The sequence below is a fragment of the Gorilla gorilla genome, chromosome 8, assembly GCF_029281585.2.
Source record: "Gorilla gorilla gorilla isolate KB3781 chromosome 8, NHGRI_mGorGor1-v2.1_pri, whole genome shotgun sequence".
NCBI classification, from domain to species: Eukaryota; Metazoa; Chordata; class Mammalia; order Primates; family Hominidae; genus Gorilla; species Gorilla gorilla.
In genome coordinates, this window is record NC_073232.2 from 32218267 (window position 1) to 32243317 (window position 25051).

At 38.0% G+C, this 25051-nt stretch overlaps 1 protein-coding gene across 6 annotated transcripts in view; it reads right to left on the bottom strand.

Moving 5' to 3' along the window:
• The window catches only part of C8H10orf67 (chromosome 8 C10orf67 homolog), a 149755-nt gene that overhangs the window by 24361 nt on the left and 100343 nt on the right, over nt 1-25051 (bottom strand). For all 6 annotated transcript variants that reach the window (XM_063709951.1, XM_063709950.1, XM_055351993.2 and 3 more), the window contains one exon: nt 17175-17262. In XM_063709951.1, coding sequence (XP_063566021.1) covers nt 17175-17262 — 88 coding nt within the window. The remainder of the gene's footprint in view (nt 1-17174; nt 17263-25051) is intronic.

The following is a 25051-nucleotide window of genomic DNA, read 5'->3' on the forward strand; positions in this document are numbered from 1 at the left end:
TAGTCCCAGCTACTTGGGAGGCTGAGGCAGAATAATTGCTTGAACCCGGGAGGTGGAGGTTGTAGTGAGCCGAGATTACACCACTGCACTTCAGCCTAGGCTACAGAGCGAGACTCCGTCTCAAAAAAAAAGAGAAACTTCTAATGAATGTACTTCATGTAGAAATCAAGTGATCTCAGATGGAGGGTCTGAGATGTAAGAAGGCATTGCAAATAAAGTGGTAAATATGTAAGTAAAGCTAAACAAATATTAATCAAATATGCCAATAATAATAATGTGCTATGAACATTAAGGAAACAAGGTAGAGTTAAAATAGATGACAACAGCATTATATACTGACAGAGGGTGGTAGTTGAAATTTAATCACCCAAAGAACTTTTATTGTTCACCACTATAAACATAGAGAGGTAATTTAAACTTTCCTGATAGAAACAAGAGTTTAGAAATTAAAAAAAAAAAAAGAATGAGAAAAAAATAACTAATTCAAAATATGTAAAGGAGAAAAACACATAGAAAATAGAAACAAATATAAAATAACAAGGTATAATTAAAGCCAAATGTATTTGTGATTACAATAAAGTAAATGGACTAAATGCCCCAGTTAAAAGACAAAGCTTGTCTAACTAGATGAAGAACAAAGTTTAAAACTAGCTGTATGCTGTATAAAAGAGTCACATCCAAAGCAGAAGCATACAAAAGGCTGAAAGCCAAGGAACAGACAAAGATATGCCAACAAAATAATAACCTACTGAAAGTGGAGGTAGCTCTAGTAATATAAAGCCAAAACATACTTAAAGGCAAAAAGCATTTGCAGAGATAAAGTTTGTCATTACAGAGGTGGCTCTAAGATGGCCAAATAGGAACAGCTCCAGTCTACATCTCCCAGCGTGAGCGATGCAGAAGACAGGTGATTTCTGCATTTCCAACTGAGGTACTGGGTGCATCTCACTGAGGCTTGTTGGACAGTGGGTGCAGGACAGTGGGTGCAGGACAGTGGGTGCAGCCCACCGAGTGTGAGCCAAAGCAGGGCGAGGCATCGCCTCACCCAGGAAGTGCAAGGAGTCAGGGAATTCCCTTTCCTAGCCAAGGGAAGCTGTGACAGACGGCACCTGGAAAATCAGGTCACTCCCACCCTAGTACTGCGCTTTTCCAATGGTCTTAGCAAACGGCACACCGGGAGATTATATCCTGCACCTGGCTCAGAGGGTCTCACACCCAGGGAGCCTCGCTCACTGCCAGCACAGCAGTTTGAGATCAAACTGCAAGGTGGCAGCAAGGCTGGGGAGAGGCGCCTGCCATTGCTGAGGCTTGAGTAGTTAAACAAAGTAGCCGGGAAGCTTGAACTGAGTAGAGCCCACTGCAGCTCAAGGAGGCCTGCCTGCCTCTAGACTCCACCTCTGGGGGCAGGGCACAGCTGAACAAAAGGCAGCAGAAACCTCTGCAGACTTAAATGTCCCTGTCTGACAGCTTTGAAGAGAGTAGTGGTTCTCCCAGCACGGAGTTTGAGATCTGAGAATGGACAGACTGTCTCCTCAAGTGGGTCCCTGACCCCCGAGTAGCATAACTGTGAGGCACTCCCCAGTAGGGGCAGACTGACACCCCACATGGCCGGGTACCCCTCTGAGACGAAGCTTCCAGAGGAACGACCAGGCAGTAACATTTGCTGTTCAGCAATATTCGCTATTCTGCAGCCTCCGCTGCTGATACCCAGGTAAACAGGTAGACCTCTAGCAAACTCCAACAGACCTGCAGCTGAGGGTCCTGAGTGTTAGAAGGAAAACGAACAAACAGAAAGGACATCCACACCAAAACCCGATCTGTACGTCACCATCATCAAAGACCAAAGGTAGATAAAACGACAAACATGGGGAAAAAACAGAGCAGAAAAGCTGAAAATTCTAAAAATCAGAGCTCCTCTCCCCCTCCAAAGGAACGCAGCTCCTCGCCAGCAACGGAACAAAGCTGGACAGAGAATGACTTTGACGAGTTGAGAGAAGAAGGCTTCAGGCGATCAAACTTCTGCGAGCTAAAGGAGGAAGTTTGAAACGATCGCAAAGAAGCTAAAAACCTTGAAAAAAGATTAGACGAATGCCTAACTAGAATAACTATTGTAGAGAAGTCCTTACATGACCTGATGGAGCTGAAAACCATGGCACAAGAATTACGTGACAAATGCACAAGCTTTAGTAGCCGACTCGATCAAATGGAAGAAAGAGTATCAGTGATTGAAGATCAAATGAATGAAATGAAGTGAGAAGTTTAGAGAAAAAAGAGTAAAAACAAACAAAGCCTCCAAGAAATATGGGACTATGTGAAAAGACCAAATCTACGTCTGATTGGCGTACCTGAAAGTGACGGGGAGAATGGAACCAAATTGGAAAACACTCTGCAGGATATTATCCAGGAGAACTTCCCCAATCTAGCAAGACAGGCCAAAATTCAAATTCAGGAAATACAGAGAACACCACAAAGATACTCCTCGAGAAGAGCAACTCCAAGACACATACTAGTCAGATTCACCAAAGTTGAAATGAAAGAAAAAATGTTAAGGGCAGTCAGAGAGAAAGGTCGGGTTACCCACAAAGGGAAGCCCAACAGACTAACAGCGGATCTCTCGGCAGAAACTCTACAAGCCAGAAGAGAGTAGGGGCCAATATTCAACATTCTTAAAGAAAAGAATTTTCAACCCAGAATTTCATATCCAGCCAAACTAAGCTTCATAAGTGAAGGAGAAATAAAATCCTTTACAGACAAGCAAATGCTGAGAGATTTTGTCACCACCAGGCCTGCCCTAAAAGAGTTCCTGAAGGAAGCACTAAACATACAAAGGAACAACCAGTACCAGCCACTGCAAAAACATGCCAAATTGTAAAGACCATCAAGGCTAGGAAGAAACTGCATCAACTAATGAGCAAAATAACCAGCTAAGATCATAATGACAGGATCAAATTCACACATAACAATATTAACCTTAAATGTAAATGGGCTAAATGCTCCAGTTAAAAGACACAGACTGGCAAATTGGAAAAAGAGTCAAGACCCATCAGTGCGCTGCATTCAGGAGACCCACCTCACATGCAGAGACACACATAGGCTCAAAATAAAGGCATGGAGGAAGATCTACCAAGCAAATGGAAAACAAAAAAAGGCAAGGGTTGCAATCCTAGTCTCTGATAAAACAGACTTTAAACCAACAAAGATCAAAAAAGACAAAGAAGGCCATTACGTAATGGTAAAGGGATCAATTCAATGAGAAGAGCTAACTATCCTAAATATATATGCACCCAATACAGGAGCACCCAGATTCATAAAGCAAGTCCTTAGAGACCTACAAAGAGACTTAGACTCCCACACAATAATAATGGGAGACTTTGACACCCCACTGTCAACAAGAGACCTACAAAGAGACTTAGACTCACACACAATAATAATGGGAGACTTTAACACCCCACTGTCAACATTAGACAGATCAATGAGACAGAAAGTTAACAAGGATATCCAGGAATTGAACTCAGCTCTGCACAAAGCAGACCTAATAGACATCTACAGAACTCTCCACCCCAAATCAACAGAATATACATTCTTCTCAGCACCACATTGCACTTATTCCAAAATTGACCACATAGTTGGAAGTAAAGCACTCCTCAGCAAATGTAAAAGAACACAAATTATAACCAACTGTCTCTCAGACCACAGTGCAATCAAACTAGAACTCAGGATTAAGAAACTCACTCAAAACCACTCAGCTACATGGAAACTGAACAACCTGCTCCTGAATGACTACAGGGTACATAACAAAATGAAGGCAGAAATAAAGATGTTCTTTCATACCAACGAGAACAAGGACACAACATACCAGAATCTCTGGGACACATTTAAAGCAGTGTGTAGAGGGAAATTTATCACACTAAATGCCCACAAGAGAAACCAGGAAATATCTAAAATTGACCCCCCAACCTCACAACTAAAAGAACTAGAGAAGCAAGAGCAAACACATTCAAAAGCTAGCAGAAGGCAAGAAATAACTAAGATCAGAGCAGAACTGAAGGAGATACAGACATAAAAAACCCTTCAAAAAATCAATGAATCCAGGAGCTGGTTTCCTGAAAAGATCAACAAAATTGATAGAACACTAGCAAGACTAATAAAGAAGAAAAGAGAGAAGAATCAAATAGATGCAATAAAAAATGATAAAGGGGATATCACCACTGATCCCACAGAAACACAAACTACCATCACAGAATACTATAAACACCTCTACGCAAATAAACTAGAAAATCTAGAAGAAATGGAAAAATTCCTGGACACATACACCCTCCCAAGACTTAACCAGGAAGAAGCTGGATCCCTGAATACACCAATAACAGGCTCTGAAATTGAGGCAATAATTAGTAGCCGTCCAACCAAAAAAAGTCCAGGACCAGATGGATTCACAGCCAAATTCTGCCAGAAGTTCAAGGAGGAGCAGGAACCATTCATTCTGAAACTATTCCAATCAATAGAAAAAGAGGGAATCCTCCCTAACTCATTTTATGAGGCCAGCATCATCCTGATACCAAAGCCTGGCAGGCACACAACAAAAGAAGAGAATTTTAGACCAATATCCCTGATGAACATCGATGCAAAAATCCTCAATAAAATACTGGCAAACCAAATCCAGCAGCACATCAAAAAGCTTATCCAACATGATCAAGTGGGCTTCATCCCTGGGATGCAAGGCTGGTTCAACATATGCAAATCAATAAATGTAATCCAGCATATAAACAGAACCAAAGACAAAAACCACATGATTATCTCAATAGATGCAGAAAAGGCCTTTGACAAAATTCAACATCCCGTCATGCTAAAAACTCTCAATAAATTGGGTATTGATGGGACATATCTCAAAATAATAAGAGCTATTTATGACAAACCAATATTACACTGAATAGGCAAAAACTGGAAGCAGTCCCTTTGAAAACTGGCACAAGACAGGAATGCCCTCTCTCACCACTCCTATTCAACATAGTGTTGGAAGTTCTGGCCAGGGTAATCAGGCAGGAGAAAGAAATAAATGATATTTAATTTGGAAAAGACGAAGTCAAATTGTCCCTGTTTGCAGATGACATGATTGTATATCTAGAAAACCCCATTGTCTCAGCCTAAAATCTCCTTAAGCTGATAAGCAACTTCAGCAAAGTCTCAGGATACAAAATCAATGTGCAAAAATCACAAGCATTCTTATACACCAACAACAGACAAACAGAGAGCCCAATCATGAGTGAACTCCCATTCATAATTGCTTCAAAGAGAATAAAATACCTAGGAATCCAACTTACAAGGGATGTGAAGGACCTCTTCAAGGAGAACTACAAACCACTGCTCAACGAAATAAAAGAGGACACAAACAAATGGAAGAACATTCCATGCTCATGGATAGGAAGAATCAATATCGTGAAAATGGCCATACTGCCCAAGGGAATTTATAGATTCAATGCCATTCCCATCAAGGTACCAACGACTTTTTTTCACAGAATTGGAAAAAACTACTTTAAAGTTCATATGGAACCAAAAAAGAGCCCTCATTGCCAAGACAATCCTAAGCAAAAAGAACAAAGCTGGAGGCGTCACACTACCTGACTTCAAACTATACTACAAGGCTACAGTAACCAAAAAAGCATGGTACTGGTACCAAAACAGAGATATAGACCAATGGAACAGAATAGAGCCCTCAGAAATAATACCACACATCTATAACCATCTGATCTTTGACAAACCTGAGAAAAACAAGCAATGGGGAAAGGATTCCCTATTTAATAAATGGTGCTGGGAAAACTGGCTAGCCATATGTAGAAAGCTGAAACTGTATCCCTTCCTTACACCTTATACAAAAATTAATTCAAGATGGATTAAAGATTTAAACGTCAGACCTAAAACCATAAAAACCCTAGAAGAAAACCTAGGCAATACCATTCAGGACATAGGCATGGGCAAGGACTTCATGTCTAAAACACCAAAAGCAATGGCAACAAAAGCCAAAATTGACAAATGGGATCTGATTAAACTAAAGAGCTTCTGCACAGCAAAAGAAACTACCATCAGAGTGAACAGGCAACCACAAAATGGGAGAAAATTTTTGCAATCTACTCATCTGACAAAGGGCTAATATCCAGAATCTACAAAGAACTCAAACAAACTTACAAGAAAAAAACAAACAACCCCATCAAAAAGTGGGCGAAGGATATGAACAGACACTTCTCAAAAGAAGACATTTATGCAGCCAAAAAACACATGAAAAAATGCTCATCATCACTGGCCATCAGAGAAATGCAAATCAAAACCACAATGAGATACCATCTCACACCAGTTAGGATGGTGATCATTAAAAAGCCAGGAAACAACAGGTGCTGGAGACGATGTGGTGATATAGGAACATTTTTACACTGTTGGTGGAACAGTAAACTAGTTCAACCATTGTGGAAGACAGTGTGGCAATTCCTCAAGGATCTAGAACTAGAAATACCATTTGACCCAGCCATTCCATTACTGGGTATATACCCAAATGATTATAAATCATGCTGCTATAAAGATACATGCACACGTATGTTCATTGCGGCACTATTCACAATAGCAAAGACTTGGAACCAACCCAAATGTCCATCAATGATAGACTGGATTAAGAAAATGTGGGACATATACACCATGGAATACTATGCAGCCATAAAAAGGATGATTTCATGTCCTTTGTAGGGACATGGATGAAGCTGGAAACCATCATTCTCAGCAAACTATCGCAAGGACAAAAAACCAAACACCGCATGTTCTCACTCATAGATGGGAATTGAACAATGAGAACACGTGGACACAGGAAGGGGAACATCATACACCGAGGCCTGTCATGGGGTGGGGGGAGGGAGGAGGGATAGCATTAGGAGATATACCTAATGTAAATGATGAGTTAACGGGTGCAGCACACCAACATGGCACATGTATACATATGTTACAAACCTGCACATTGTGCACATGTTCCCTAGAACTTAAAGTATAATAATAATAATAAAAAAAGTTTGTCATTACATAATGGTAAAATGTTCAATTTACCAGGAAGATACAATTATAAAATTGTAAGCATCTAATAATACAGACTAAAATTACATATGGCAAAAACTGATTACAAACTACTTAGAGTAATATGCAAATCATCTAAGTATAATAGCATAAAAATACAAGGTACCTAAGATTACATCTAAAGAAAAGGTACTTTCAAGACTTCTACAGAGTTATAAAACTCTATTGAAATAATACCTAAACAAAATATATAACATATTTACAGATTAGAAGACTCAGTGATAAAGATGCCAATTGTGCCTAAATTGAACTGTAGATTTAACATAATTCTAATTGAAATAACAATTAAATTGGTTTTGTTTTGTTTCTTTTGTTTTGTTTTTTTCTGTGAATATTGACGATCCGATTCTAAAATTTACATGGAAATACAAAGATCCAACAAAGCTGGGGCACTCTTGCAAAACGGGGCAGGAGCGTTAGCCTTATCAGATTAGATTTAGATATTAAATCAGTGTTATATTGGTGCAGGAAAAAAAACAGTGAAACAGATTGAGTCAGAATAGACTCATATATATGAGCCCTTAATAATGACAGGTGGAATTATATATCAAGGGAGAAGACAGACTTTTTATTAAATGGATACTTCAGATGGTAATTTATAATAAAAGGAAATGAAACCAGATGTCTATCTCTCTATACACTAATATCAATTCTAAATGGATTAAATTTGTAAATATGAAAAGCAAAACAAGCCAAAAGTTTAAAGACCACAGAGAATAATACATTTGTGATTAAATATTAGATGAACTCTTTTTAAAGAAGGCAGAAAAAAATGTAAAGACAAAAAGGAAAAGATTAAGTCAGAATAACATTAATATTGAGAACATTTATTTATTACAAAAGCCAGAAAAAGATTAAAAACTTAATCCGCAAACTGAAAGAAGACATTTGCAATACATATAACTGGTAAAGGATTAGTATCCAAGTTATATAAAGAATTCCTATGAAAAAATAAATATGAAATAAACCAATAGAATCAAAAGGCTGAAACCTGCAGTACCTAAAAGAGGAAATCTGAATGGTCAATAATCATTTAAAAAGATGATCACTTTCATTAGTAATCAGGAAAAGGCAAAAAAAATTATAAACACACATACATACACGTAAACTCCAAAACCATGAGTAAGCATTATACAATAACAGGTTGGCAAAAATGATGAAGTCTGGCAATATCAGTGCTGAAGACCATATGGAACACTAGAAACTTTCATCTGTTCCTGGTTAGAGTGTCAGAGTAATACTACTTTGGAAAACTATCTGGCATTAGCTTCTGTGGCAGAGGCTATTTATTGTCCTTCAATATCTAATCTCCTCCTTTCATTTTTTTTGGAGACAGGGTCTTGCTCTATTGCCCAGGCTGGAGGGCAAAGGCACAATCATGGCTCACTGTGGGCTTGACTTCCCAGGCTCAAGCTATCCTCCCAGCTCAGCCTCCCTCAGTCTCAGGCACGTGCCACCATGCCCAGCTGATTTTTTTTCTATTTTTTGTAGAGACAGAGTCTCACTTTGTTGCCCAGGCTGGTCTCAAACTCTTGGGCTTTAGTTAGGTATTTGGCTGCATAGACAGAGAGCACCTTTCTCAGTCTGTCTTGCAATTGGATGCAGTTCTAGTTCTAGGATCAGACCTGTGGGACACGAGTAGAAGTGATATGTGCAATTTCTGGGTCATATCCTTAAGGATAAATATTCTTGCCCTGGACTTTCTCTTTCTGGAGAAAGTCTAGAACCCATGGACATGAAGTTGACCACCTTTATTTATGTGGGTGAGTAAAATATCTTAGGAGATGTCAGAGCAGTAAGATTGAAGGAACCTGTGTACCACTTTATGGAGTATTGCTCCTCATGGGGCATTATCCTGCCTGGAGCCACTTGCTTCTTCACTGTAACATGAATGAAGCAGCCTTCCATCTATTTAAGTCAGTGTATTTTTTGTTGTTGCAGTCACAGTAGCTTACCCATAGCAAGTGAACTTACCAGTAGTCTTATGACCAGCAATTCTGTTACGAGTATAAAACCTGGAAGAGCTCCTGTATCTGTGTATCAGGTGAAACTAGAAGAATGCTGAGAGCAATAATACCCATAATAGTAAAAAGTGAGAACCAACCTAAGTGTTGATGAGCAGCAGAATGGGTAAATAAGTTGTGGTATATTCGTGTATTAGAATATTCGCAATGGGTGAATCACAACCACTAGCAACAGCATGAATGAATCTTAGAATTATAATGTTGAGAAAATGGAGCAAAATCACAGAACAATGTGTGCATTTTTCATTTACTTATTTTTTATTTCTAGAAAGCTTAAAAACTGGCAAAATTCAACAACATACTGCTTAGAACTACATGCACAAGTGATAAAACTATGAAGAAAATTAAGAAAAAATTAGAGCAATAGTTCCCTCCAGGAGGAAATGAAGAGGAATGCAATTGGTGGGCTTCTGGGGCATGGTAATAATCTAGCTATGGCCTTGGCCTTGGGAATGCGGGCATTCGTGTTATTATCATTCTTTAAATTGTGCGTATGTGTTTTCATTCATCCTTTTGTTAGTCATGGGTTATTTAACAGTTTGAAAAACATGCATACAAAAAAACATGAAACAACATAATTTAGACTCGAGACAAAATAAACTCTTCTCTACTTAGACTTGACCCCAAATTAAGAGATTAAGAATGGGGAACCTTACTCCCTGGATAAAAGAATAGGCTGAGAAAAGGCTAGGATAAATATATTTGCATAAAGCATAAGAAAATTACTAACTATGCAATAATTAAAATAAATATTTGAGATAGCAAAGAGTAGAGGTGAAATGGAGAGAACAGAACAAGAATGTAGAGCAATGTTCCCTGGCATTTAGTTTGCCACAGTATACATAAAAACACACTATTCACACAGAGCACTGGGATAAATCAACAAAGTTGCTCATGGGCTTAGACTATTGGATCAGAGCTTCAGGTTACTCTCGTAATGCCCTAAACCCTGCCACTTGGAGGACCAAGGAGAATCAATATCCCAGCATACCTGAAACCTCTTCAGGAAACTTTGAAGGAAGGTGCAAACCAGAAAAGTTTCCAAAAAATGTCAAGGAAAAGAACAAAGAAGATAACATGACTTGAAAGAGAATGTGATTAACTATGGAGGACAGAAAAATAGGTATCTGACCCACAATAGTGTTTCTGAAAAAGAAACAAAAACAGATCCCAGATCCCACAACAGCAGTCATTAAAAGTGTACATAATGGGCATGGTGGCTCATACCTGCAATCCTAGCACTTTGGGAGGCTGAGGCGGGAGGATCACTTGAGGCCAGGAGTTCAAGACCAGCCTGGGCAACATAGTGAGACTTTGTCTCTAAAGAATATTAAAAAATTAGCCAAGTGTGATGGTGCACACCTGCAGTCCCAGCTACTCGGGAGGCTGAGGTAAGACAATCACTTGAGCTCAGAGGTTTGATGTTACAGTGAGCTATGATCATGTTACTGCACTCCAGTCTGGGTGACAGAGGAAGACTCTGTCTTTAAAAGAAAAAGAAAAGTGTACATAAGAAACATGTCTGAGTTGAAGAAAAGGACTATCAGAGAGGCTTATTTTATTCAAGAGAAATTAATAAAATAATGTTTACTCATATCCTGATGACATCTTTTTAAATTTCAAGGTTAAAAAACACAACATACAAATTGCCAAAATGGGGAAGGTGGGCTAATTAGCAACAAACAAAAATTAAACTGGCCTTAGTTAGGTCAAGACATTGCAAAGTGGGTAGAATACTTCCTCCAGAACAAAAGGAAAAGACTCAAATTCATGGTCCAGTTTATAAGAAATAAATCAAAACTAAGAACTCAAGACCTGTGGAAGTCATGATTTTTAAAAAGTAGCTAGTGAGGTTAAACATAAACATATAAATGTAAGTATAAATAATTGCTATTCATGTAGTTAGAGAGTTGAAAGCAGAAAGTAGTTAACCAAAAATACTTTCGTGTCATAAAAAGAATAACATAATCATGATGTGGTTCTCTACAAAGAGTAAATTAACAAAGACTACAAGGAAGAGGGGAATATATTGATGAAATTAGGGCTGAGACAAAGTTCAGGGAACAAAAACACATATATCTTCTTGTCTTGCAGAGTGTTTTAAGACTCAAAATTTACTTGGTTTTTGGTTTTGATAATTTCAGAAATGTAGTGGGTACTTGAGTTTACCTTAAAGTTTACCATTACAATATACGAAATAAAAACAAGTAAAATGCAGTTCATATTACATGAGCCAGGAAACAAACAAAAAGAGCAGGATGCCAGGAATATATCACACATGTCACCTATGTTGATAAATTCACATAGTTTCAGTTTGCCAATTAAGTGTAAATAAATGAAGGTGAGATTTTAAAAACTAAAATCTAGTCATGTTATTATAAAAGAACACTTACACATGGTTGGTGGAAATGTAAATTAGTTCCACCACAGTGAAAAATAGTGTGGTGATTCCTCAAAGACCTAAAAACAGAACTACCATTTGACCCAGCAATCCCATTACTGGGCATATACACAAAGGAATATAAATTGTTCTATCATAAAGACACATGCACACATATGTCAATTGCAGCACTATTCACAATAGCAAAGACATGGAATCAACTTAAATGCCCATCAGTGATAGACTGGATAATGAAAATGTGGTACATACACACCATGGAATACTATGCAGCCATGTCAAAGAATGAGATCTTGTCCTCTGCAGGAACATGGATAGAGCTAGAGGTCATTATCCTTAGCAAAATAATGCAGGAACAGAAAACCAAATACTGCATGTTCTCCCTTATAAATGTGAGAGCTACATGATGAGAACACATGGACATATAGAGGGAAACAACTACACTGAGGCCTACCGGAGGGAGGAGGATGGGAGGAGGAAGAAGATCAGGAAAAATAACTAATGGGTTCTGGACTTAACACCTGGCTGCAGAAATAATCTGTACAACAAACCCCCATGATACAAGTTTACCTATATAACAAACCTGCACATGTATCTCTGAACTTCAAATATAAGTTAAATAATGAGTTTCAAGTCAAGGCTAAAAAAAAAAAGGTAAATAAGGTCGGGCACAGTGGCTCACGCCTGTAATCCCAGCACTTTGGGAGGCTGAGGCAGGCAGATCATGAGGTCAAGAGATTGAGACCACTCTGGTCAACATGGTGAAACCCTGTCTCTACTAAAAATACAAAATTAGCAGGGTGTGGTGGTACATGCCCATAATCCCAGCTACTTGGGAGGCTGAGGCAGGAGAATCGCTTGAACCCGGGAGGCGGAGGTTGCGGTGAGCCGAGATCGCACCATTGCACTCCAGCCTGAGGAACAAGAGCGAAATTCCATCTCAAAAAAAAAAAAAAAAAAAAAAGCTAAATAAAAATAAATAAATAAAATGATTTACATTACCTGATTTCAAGATTTACTAGGAAAGCTATGTTAATTTAGACAGTGCGATATTGGCAAAAGGACTGACAAATAAACCAATGGAAAAGAATAGCGTAGTTAGAAATAGACTCATACATAGACAGTCAATTGATCTAGAAAAACGGAACTGGTGAAATTCAATGAAAAAAGACAAGATCAATATTGTAAGAAATATATACAGAATGTGAGATATTGTCACAGACACAGAGAATACAATCTGCCACAGAAAAAATAACTAAGTTGTCTTCATTAAAATAAAAATATCTGACCTTCAAAGGACACCATTCAGAAAATAGAAGGAAAAATTATAGACTGAGGAAAAAAATGTTTGTAATACATATATCTGACAAAGGACTTGTATTCAGAATGTATAACAAAATGCTACAATTCAATAACAGTTAAAAATTGACAAAAATACAGGAATAGAGGAATGGGCAGTTGTTTTTTAAATGAATGTGGAGCCTCAGGTTTGCAAGATGGAAAAGATTCTGGAATTTGGTTGAACAATTTGGATGTTTGCGACACTACTGAACTGTACATTTAAAAATGGCTAAAATGACAAATTTTCTGTTATGTGCATTTAGCCACAAGTTTTAAAAACTCTTAAGTAGATCCTTCAAAAAAGAAGATCTAAGAATTATCAATCAGCACGTGAAAAGATGCTCAACGTCATTAATTAGGGAAATGCAAATTAAAATTACAATAAGATAACATTTTAAAATAGTTAAAATTTAAAAACTAACAATATTGGGTGGGCACTGTGGCTCACACATGTAATCCCAGCACTTAGGGAGGCCAAGGTGGGTGGATCATGAGGTCAGGAGTTCGAGACCAGCCTGGCCAACATGGTGAAATCTGTCTCCACTAAAAATACAAAAATTGGCTGCGCACGGTGGCTCACGCCTGTAATCCCAGCACTTTGGGAGGCCGAGGCAGGCGGATCACAAGGTCAGGAGATCGAGACCATCCTGGCTAACACAGTGAAACCCCGTCTCTACTAAAAATACAAAAAAATCAGCCGGGCTTGGTGGCAGGCACCTGTAATCCCAGCTACTCGGGAGGCTGAGGCAGGAGAATGGTGTGAAACCGGGAGGCGGAGCTTGCAGTGAGCTGAGATTGCGCCACTGCACTCCAGCCTGGGCGACAGAGTGAGACTCCCTCTCAAAAAAAAAAAAAAAAAAAATTAGCCAGGTGTGGTGGCGGGTGCCTCTAATCCCAGCTACTCAGGAGGCTGAGGCAGAGAATTGCTTGAACCTGGGAGGCGGAGGTTGCAGTAAGCCAAGATCGTGCCACTGCACTCCAGCCTGGCAACAGAGTGAGACTCTGTCTCAAAACAAAACAAACAAAAAAACAACAATATCAAGTTGTTAGGGATGTGGAGCAAGCGGAACTCTCAAAGATTGCTGGTGTGAGGGTAAAACGATGCAGTCACTTTGGAGTACTGGCAATTTTGTTGTTTATTTTTTGTAAAAAACTTTGGCCGGGCGTGGTGGCTCACACCTGTAATCCCAGCCCTTTGGGAGGCCAAGGCGGGTGGATCACCTGAGGTCAGGAGTTTGAGATCAGCCTGGCCAACATGGTGAAACCCATCTCTACTAAAAATACAAAAATTAGCCAGGCTTGGTGGTGCATGCCTGTAATCCCAGCTACTCAGGACGCTGAGGCAGGAGAATCGCTTAAACCTGGGAGGTGGAGGTTGCAGTGAGCCAAGATCGTGCCATTGTACTCCAGCTTGGGTGACAGTGCAAGACTCCGTCTCAAAACAAAACAGAAAAACAACTTTTATTTTAGGTTTAGGGGGTACAGGGCAGGTTTGTTACACAGGTAAATTGTGTATTATGGGCGTTTGCTGTTCAGATTACTTCATCACCCAGGTAGTAAGCATAGTATCCGACAGGTAGTTTTTTAATCCACACTCTCCTCCCACCTCCACCCTCAAGCAGGCCCCCATGTCTGTTCCTTTCTTTGTGTCCATGTGTACTCAATGTTTAGCTCTCACTTATAAGTGAGAACATGTGGTATTTGGTTTTCTGCTTCTGTGTTAGGTCACTTAGGATAATGGCCTCCAGCTCCATTCATGTTGCTGCAAAGGACATGATCTCATTCTTTTTTTATGGCTGCGTCATATTCCATGGTGTATATGTACCACATTTTCTTTGTCCAGTCTACCACTGATGGGCATTTAGGTTGATTCCATGTCTTTGCTATTGTGAATGGTGCGGCAACGAACATGCGCATGCATGTGTCTTGTGGTTTCTTATGCAGTTAAACACACACACTTCCTGTGTCCTCGCCATTCCACTCCTACCTGAGAGATATTAAAACAAACTTTCACAAGTGATTTGTAAGAGAATGTTTATAGCAGCTTTTTTTTTTTCACAATAGCCCTAACTGGAAAGAGCCCATTTGTCCAATGAGGCCAGATGGATAAACAAATTATGGTTTATTCATTCAATAGAATACTACTCAGCATTACAAAGGAACTTAAGAAAGAACAACTGCCATGGATACATGCAATAACATGGGTGGATCTTAAAAGTATTGTGCTGTGTAAAATGGGCCAGACATAGCAAAGTATAAACTTTGTGAGTCCATCTACATAAATTTAAGAACAGGCAAAACTAATCTGTAGTGATAGAAATCGAAACAACGCTTATTTGGTGTGGTGATGGGGGCAATGTATTGTCTGCAAAGGGACATGAGGGAGCTTGCAGGGATGATGGAAATGCTCAATGCTTTGACTTACATGATGGTTACACAGCAAAACTCTTCAAATGGCACACTTACTACTCGTGCATTTAACCATATGTAAAATATACCCCAATAGTATTATCATAGCAAACTTTTTCTTTCATAGCATTTATCCAAATTTATAATTTAAATTCTGGTGTTTCCCTATTAATGCCTATCTTTTTCACACTGTAGATCAGGCACTATTCTAAGCTCTGCAAGTAAAATAGTTTATAAGATGGACCAGTCGGTCACCTCATGGAATTTACAGTCTGTGAAGCAAAGAGCCATTTTTGTCTTGTTCACTATGTTACACTCAGCATGTAGCTTGGCGCTTGGTATGTATGTGTACTCAACAAATATTTGTACGGTGGATGAATGACTAGAGAGAGGGAACCAAGGGACAGTGTTAGTGGATCTAAACTCACACATTCACTTGCTTACTGTTTCCCTCCCCTTCCCCATCAGTTTTTCTTCAGTATTTGAAAATCTGTATACACTCTGATGAGTATCTCATGTGTCAACATACTGTGTGGACGTATAGATGAAGATTCATAAACTTTGAATCCAGGAAACAGTGGCACATGGATGGATTCTAGACCAGATGGAGCTCCATTTGCCTCCATGGGAAGGTGAATTGCATGGCCACTTGAGGGCAGGGCCAAGACTGTACTCAGGAAAAATACTGTATCTACTCATGTGCTTGAATTGGTATAATTTTGAGATTTAGAAGCCTGTTTCATAAAGCCTGGATAATTCAAATTTGGACTAGAAAATGTTACCAGCTAATAATCATAAAAAAGCCTGATTTTGAGTGACACCATATTCTCCTGGATCCTCCAATGTTTTATTTGCTGAACTGATTAAATTTCTAAAACGAGAATTACTCCAACTAAAATTATAACCTGCAGGTGAGAAGAGGAAAAACCAAGAGGGGAAAAAAGACACTATATATATTCCTATCTATGTAGATCAGTTTGGGAACATTTCAGAGAAATCAAGTATTAAAATCCTCAGCAAGGTTACTATATAAACTTAGTTATAAACAGGAATTAATTTAATATTATCCTGCAAGTGTACTTAAGTTCTTTGATCTCCTGCAGCAACTTAAATTTAGAAAATGGTCTTAAAGTGACAAATGTTGAAAAAAAATTTCAGAAAGAAGATGATTTTAGATTGTATGCCTCTGGAAGCAAAAATAAAGAGCATATATTTAATATATTTATATGTTTCTTAGGCCCTTCCCCACAAACCCGACTTGTCCTCAGAGCACTTAGCATCACAGCAGGTTCTCAACAAAGTTTGTCTCATTTTGGTTTACTTATTAATTGAAATTTACTGGATATATTTCTATACCAGGCATCAGTTACTTTAACATTTAGAAGCCCCAGATGAAAACAGTAAGTCCAATAGGCTAAATAATAGCATAATTTAGAATTGGGCTTTATCTATTACATGAATTCTAATGTGAAATTGAATGGCTTGGCACTAGGAACAGATTCTCCTATCTTCTTTTTTTCCTTTGGATGTGACTGGAAGCTTAGACTCTGAGCTTTGATATTTCCCAATATTACATCCGTGGCCACAAATGGGCAGACTGACAGATATGCTCCAGGCAGAATGAGTGCCCGCTCCTCTGAAATTTATACTTGCCCCTTTGTAGCTCAACCATATTGCGCTGTAGCAATTTGTTTACACATCTACCTCTCACACTGGACTGAGCTCTTTGGGTTCAGGCACTTTGTCTTAACACCCTCAGCATCTAGCAGTGACTGCCTTGTACTATCTCTAGAGCCTGTAATGACAGGGGCTCGATAAACCTTAAATGAGAACAGAAAGAAACAGACAGGTATATTCAAAGAGACAAACAGCATCTAAACATTACATGCACTTACAATATAATTGAAGGATGTGTCAGCAAGCACTGCAAACTGACGAAACAGTGTGTGCCTTGTAAACATCTCATTCTTAAGGACATGAAAGCTGAAATTTAAAAAATGATGAAACTTAAAATGTATGTAAATCATAGCATAAAGCAAATAAGCATTATGTTAATGAGGTAGGAAACTAAATTAAAATTTTAAAATATTACCAAATAAAAATTTAAAAATATTAGCATGAACATACTACCTCTTTCATTTTTAAAACTACATGTTTTCTGGGCAAAATGGTGAAACCCCATCTTTACAAACAATAAAAAAAAAATAACCAGGCATGCATGGTGGTACATGCCTGTAGTCCCAGCAATTCAGAAGGCTGAGGTGGGAGGTTCACCTGAGTCTGGGAGGTCAAGGCTGCAGTGAGCTGTGATTGCACCACTGCACTCCAGCCTGGATGACAGAGTGAGACCCTGTCTGACAAAAAACCAAAAACCACACACACACACACAAGCCACACAAACTTACATGTTTTTCAGCTCAGAAAAGGCATAGAAGTAATGGCAATGATCACCCCTACTGCCCAGACTCTGATTTCAAAAAGCATTTCTCACCAAAATAATTCAGGGCATTTTTCAGAAATGACTGTTTCTAGATCTAAGGCAATAAATGCACAGAATGAACCTGGGACATCTTATTCTACCAGAATTCAACAAAATCATCAAAGGTTATGTAAAAAGAACACAGTAATCAACTTGAAAGAGTTCCCGTTGACTTAAGGTTGGAGAAATCACACATCAAAGATAATAAGAACTACAGTGTGTTGAAACATCACACGTATATTAGCTATTTGGGAAATTCTCAGCCTATCTTGATTGCAAGCGATGCGAAAATTAGGAGATTTGCTGTCAGGAAGACGTACTCTGTAGAGAAGGCAAGAGAATGGCTGGACAGCCTTCAGAGTCTAGGAAGAACCAAAAATCACAGCATTTACTCACACAAAAGACTCTTTGAAGAGATTAAATGTGTGACATCCCTTCAGCCATCTCAGTAGAGTCCAACATAGAGATGAGATTATCTAGGAAAGACCTGAGAAGGAGCCTCCCATCTAATGAAGTGACTTCCCATGACAAACATGGGAGACCCACAAGATTTTGAGGATGTTATATCAGCAACAACACTGCCAGATTGCACTGAAAAGGACAGAGAAAGGAAATAAATGAAAGAAGGTTATTGGATTCCCAAAATTCTATGGGCAGGAAACAGATTGATAAAACTACTCAGGGTCAAACGTGCTACCTTTCATGAAAGAAGATATTTGACTCAGTAGTAGTGCTTTGGGCCCAGAAGGTGGAACCTTGAGTCACAGAGAATTAGCCCAGGCCTTGAAACCTAATGGTGTTATGCTGAAACAATTTCAAAATTGTTTGGACTAGTGACTCAATTTTCCCCTTCTACTTTCTCCCCTTTCAAACAAGAATGTCTATAGCTATTATTGACATTTATGTCAATACAATGCCTTTCGCACTATTGTATTTGGGAGCAAGTAATCTATAATTTCACAAGTCTACATATGGAGAGAAATTTTGTCCCAGGATGAATTATAACCAGAGTCTCACCATGCCTAATTTAGATGATGCAAACTGGGACTTCTGAGGCTGATAACACTTAGATGAAATTTTTGGACTTGAGTTGATGCTGTAATGGGTTGAGACTTTGGGGGATATTGGGATGTGGTAAATGCATTTTGCATGCAGGATAGGCATGATTGTTTGGGGGCCAGAAGGTTGACTGTAGTAGAGTAAACATTGCCGCCCATGAAAATATCTACTTTCTAATTTCTGGAAATTTTGAGTATGCTACCTAACAAAGTAAAAAGAACTTTGCAGATGTGGTGAGTTACAGATCTTGAGATAGAGTAATTATTCTAGATTATTTAGTGGGCCCAATGTAATCACAAGGGTTTTTTTTAAAGAAGGAAGCAGGAGGATCAGAGTAGATAAGAATGAAGCAGAAATAATACATGGAAAGATAATAGCTAAGAATGTTCCAAAATTCAGAAATGACATTGACCCATAGATTCAAGAGCTAGACCAGATAAATAAAAGGAACTATACCTAGGGACATCATAATAAAACTAATGATAATAAAAGATCAAGGGAAAAAATTTAAAGTACCCAGACATGAAAAAAAAAGCAACAGTAAGACTGACAGCTGACTTGTCAACAGCAACAATGAAGGCCAAAGTACCGACATTTTTTTTTTTTTATTTACTCATTTTGAGATGGAGTCTAGCTCTGTTGCCCAGGCTGGAGTGCAGTGGCACAATCTTGGCTCACTGCAACTTCCGCCTCCTGGGTTCAAGCAATTCTCCTGCCTCAGCCTCCTAAGTAGCTGGGATTACAGGTGCCTGTCACCACGCCCAGCTTATTTTTGTATTTTTAGTAGAGATGGGGTTTCACTGTGTTGCTGAGGCTGGTCTCGAACTCCTGACCTCATGATCCACCCACCTCGGCCTCCCAAAATGCTCAGATTACAAGCGTGAGCCACCATGCCCGGCCTACTGACATTATTAATTGGCTGAAAAAATAACTGCCAAGATAGAACTCTATACTTGGCAAAAACTTTCTTCAATAATGAAGGTAAAATAATGACATTTTCCTTCAAAGAAAAGCTGAGAGAATTATTTGCCAGCAAACCTGTATTAAAAATGAAGAAACAAAAAATGAAAGAGAGCTATTCAGGCAGCATGAAAATGATCTCAGGTGAAAACATAATAAGCAGAAAAAAATGAGAAGCCCAACAAACAGTAAATGTGTGAGTAAATATAAATGAATACTGAGTATGCCAAACAACAATAGCAACCTTTCATGGAGTTAAAAAAATAGAGAGAATTAAAATTAAAATATAGGAGAGAATTAAATGGAGTGAAAATAGTCTAAGGTTCTAGAATACTTGGGAAATTGGTATCAACAGTAATTTCTAAAACACTGCAATAAGCTATGAATAAAATTTTACAAATGAGAAATTTCAAAAAAAGAAAATGAATAACAAATTAATAAAAGAAAATATGGAATAAAAAAGGTTCATTGGTTCAAAACAAGGCAAAAAGGAGAGAAGAAGAAATATAAAACAGGTCAAATAGAAAACAACTTGTTAAGTAGTAAACACAAACCCAACTATCGTATTTTCACTTAAAGTAAATAAATAAAGTATGACAATTAAATAAAATAAAACTGACAGATTAGGTTAGAAACCCAATTATATGCTGATTACAAGAAACACATTCAAATATAGAAATAAGATAGGCTGAAAGAAAAAAGTTAGAAAAAAATACACCATGCACTCTTAACCAAATAGTTAAGCAGACATTAAGCTAAAGAGCATTACTAAAGATAAAAGCATTTCATAATGATAGATATTACTGATAACTTCACAAGATGAGATCAGTATCCAAATTGTGAGTACCCAACAACTAAGATGTAAACTATGTAAAGTAAAAATGGACAGATTAAAATAAGAAATAGATACATCTATAATCATGGTAGAAAATTTAATACTTCTATTTTGATAGTTGGATATGATGCCGAAAAATTAATAAGTATGTAAAAGATAGAAACAACAAAATTAATGGGTTGACCTCATTGAAATATTTAGAACTCTGCACCCATCAATGATAAAATTTTTCATTCTTGGCCAGGCATGGTGGCTCATGCCTGTAATCCCAGCACGTTGGGAGGCTGAGGTGGGCGGATCATCTGAGGTCAGGAGTTTGAGACCAGCCTGACCAACATGGAGAAATCCCGTCTCTACTAAAAATAGAAAAAAAATTAGCCAGGCATGGTGGCGCATGCCTGTAATCCCAGCTACTCGGGAGGCTGAGGCAGGAGAATTGCTTGAACCTGGGAGGCGGAGGTTGCGGTGAGCTGAGATCATGCCATTGCACTCCAGCCTGGGCAACAAGAGCAAAATCTCTGGCTCAAAAAAAAAAAAAAAAAAAATTCATTCTTTTCAAGAATAAAAACATTTTAAAAAACTGGCCATAGCTTGAACCATAAAACAAACATGAAGACCATGAAGACATTTTACCAGATTAAAATTATTCAGAGTAAGTACTCTGAGCACAAGAGAATTAAACTAGAACTATAACTAGCTAATCTTCAACTGACTGGAAATAAAACATATTACTCTTTTTTTTCTTGAGAAAGGGTCCCACTCTGTCACCCAGGCTAGAGTGCAGTGGCATGAACAGGGCTTACGGCAGCCTTGACCTCGTGGGTCCAGGCAATCTTCCTGCCTCAGCCTCCCATGTAGCTGGGACCACAGGTGCATGCCACGACACCCAGCTAATTTTTTTATTTTTTGTAGAGATGGGTTTCACTTTGTTGCCCAGGCTGGTCTCTAACTCCTGAGCTCAAGCAATCCTTCTGCCTTGGTCTCTCGAAGTGCTGGGATTACAGGCATGAGCCACTGTGCCCAGCCCATATTACTTCTAAATAACCCATGGATCAAAGGAGAAATCAAATTGAATTTAGAAAATATTTTGTTTGAGTGATAATAAATATATTGTATGTCACAACTTGTGGGAGGCAGCTCAAACAATACTTAGAAGAAAATATATAGTGTTAAATGCATATATTCAAAGAAAAGAAGTCTGAAGAATCAATGATCTAGGCTTCCTTCTTGAAATCTAGTAAAAAGACAGCAAATAAAACATTAAAAATTAGAAGGAAACAAGATAAAAGCAAAAGTCAATTACTCTATCAAAAAACCAGCAGAGCTAATAAATTCAGTAAAGTTACAGGATACAAAATAAACATACAAAAATCAACTGTGTTTGTATATACCAACAATAAGCTATCCAAAAAGAAATTTTTTAAAAAATTCCATTTATAACAGCGTCAAAAAATAAAATACTTAGGTATAAATTTAACCAACAAGGTAAAAGATCTGTATCTTGAAAACTATAAAGCACTGAAGAAAGAAGTTAAAGTAGATACAAATAAATAAAACGATATCTTGTATTCATGAATTAAAAGAAGTAATATTGTCAAGATGTGTATACTACCCAAAGTAATCTACAGATTAAATGCAATTGCTACCAAAATTGCAATGGCATTTTTCACAGAAGTAGGAAAAATAATCCTAAAATTTTATGGAAACATAGAAGACCCCAAATGGCTAGCCAAAGCACTTTTGAGAAAAAGGAACAAAGCTGGAGGCAGCTCACTTCCTGATTTGAGAAACTATGTTACAAAGCTATAGTAATCAAAACAGTATGATTGTACTGACATGAAAATAGACACTTAGACCAATGGAACATATTAGAGAGCTCAGAAATAAGCTCATGCATATATGGTCAACTAATTTTTGACAAGAGTGACAAGAATATACAATGGGGGAAAGGATAGTCTCTTCAATAAATGATGTTGAAGAAACAGGGTATCTACATGCAAAAGGATGAAATTAGACCCCTATATTACACAGTACACAAAAATTAACTCAAAATGGATTAAAGGCATAAACATAAGTCCTGAAATCATTAAATTCCTAGAAGAAAACATAGGAGGGAAAGCTTTTTCACACTGGCCTTTGGCAATGATTTTTTGAATATAATACCAGATGCACAAGCAACAAAAAGCAAGAACGAATAAGTAGGATTATTTCAAACTATAAAGCTTCCTCACAGCAAAGAAAACAACAAAATGAAAAGACAACTTAAGGAATGGAAGAAAACATTTGCAAACCATACATCTTATCTGATAAGGGGTTAATATCCAAAATATGTAAGAAACTCAGCTTAACAGCAAGAAAACAACCTGATTTAAAAGTGAGCAAAGGAACTGAATAGACATTTCCCCAAAGAAGACACACAAATGGCCAAGTATATGAAAAATTGCTCAATATCACTTATCATCAGGAAAATTCAAATCAAAACCACAATAAGGTATCACCTCACTCTTGTTAGAATGGCTACTATCAGAAAGACAAAAGATAACAAGTGCTGGTGAGGATGTGGAGAAAAGGGAACCCTTGCACACTGTTGATGGGAGTGTAAATAGTTCAGCCACTGTGGAAATCCATCTGAGATTTCTCAAAGAACTTAAAATAGAACTACTCTTTGATCCAGCAACTCCACTGCTGGGTATATACCCAAAGGAGTATAAATTGTTCTACCATAAGGACACATGCACATGCATGTTCATTGCAGCACTGTTCACAATAGCAAAGACATGAAATCAACCTAGATGCCCATCAGTGGCAAACTGGATAAAAAAATACGGTACACATACACGATGGAATACTGCACAGTCATAAAAAAGAATGAAATCATGTCCTTTGCAGCAATATGGATGGAGCTGGAAGCCATTATCATAAACAAACTAACACAGGAACAGAAAACCATATACCACATGTTCACATTTATAAGTGGGAGCAAAACATTGAGTACACATAGACACAAAGATGGGAACAACAGACATCAGGGCCTATTTGAGGGTGGAGGTTTGGAGGAGAGTGAGGAATGAAAAACTACCTATCAGGTACTATGCTGATTACCTGGGTGACAAAATTATCTGTACACCAAACCCCTAAGACATGCAAGTTACCCATGTAACAAACCTGCACACATATCCCCTGACCTAAAATAAAAGTTAGAAAGGAAAAAAAAGTTTTTTAATTAAAATTAAAATTTTTAAAAAGTCAATGAAAAGACATATGAGAAAAGTTCAGCAAAGGCAGTTATTTCTTTGAAATAAATAACACAAAATTGATAACTATCAATAGACTAAGAAAAAAGGAGAAAAACACAAATTCTCAGGAATGAAACCAAATATCAGGAATGAAAAAGGGACATCACCAGATCTTACAGATACAGTCATGCACTGCATAATGATGTTTGGTCAAAGATGGACTGCATATACAATGGTGGTCCCATAAGATTATAATGGAGCTGAAAAGTTCTCACTGCCTAGTAACGTTTTGACAATCCTGACCCTGTGTAGGCCTAGGCTAGTGTGTGTGTTTGTATCTTAGTTTTTAACAAAAAAGTTTAAAAAGTAAAAAATAAAAATAAAAAACTTAAACACAGACAAAAGCTTAAAGAATAAGAATATAAAGGAAAAAATTATATAAGTATATTTGAGACAGGGTCTCACTCTGTCACCCAGGTTGGAGTGCAGGGTGTGATCACAACTTACTGCAGCCTCAACCTCCTGGGCTCAAGCGATCCTCCCACCTGTCAGGCTGCCATGCAGCTGGGACTACAGGTGTGCACCACCACGTGAAAAAATAATCTTGTATAGCTGTACAATATGTTTGTGTTTAAAGCTGTGTTATTACAAAAGTCAAAAAGTTTTAAAAATTAGAAAGTTTATAAAGTAAAAAAATTACAGTAAACTAAGGCTAATTTGTTATTGAAAGAAATATTTTTTTTTTGTAAATCTAGTGTAGCCTGAGTGTCTAGTGTTTAAAAAATCTACAGTAGTGTATGGTAATGTCTCAGGCCTTCACAGTCACTCACCACTGGCTCACCTAGAGCAACTTCCACTCCTCCACGCTCCATTCATGGTAAGTGCCTTATACAGGTGGACAATTCTTTGTCTTTTATACTGCATTTTCACTGTATCTTTTCTATGTTTAGGTATATTTAGATGCATAAACACTTACCATTGTGTTATAATTGCTTACAGTATTCAGTTATAGTCTCATGCTGTGCAGGTTTGTAGCCTAGGAGCAATAGGCTATACCATATAGCCTAGGTGTGTGGTAGGCTATGCCATCTAGGTTTGTAAGCACACTCTAAGATGCTCACACAATGATGAAATCACCTAATGACACATTTCTCAGAATCTATCCCTGTCATCAAGTGACACATGACTGTCATTTATATATAT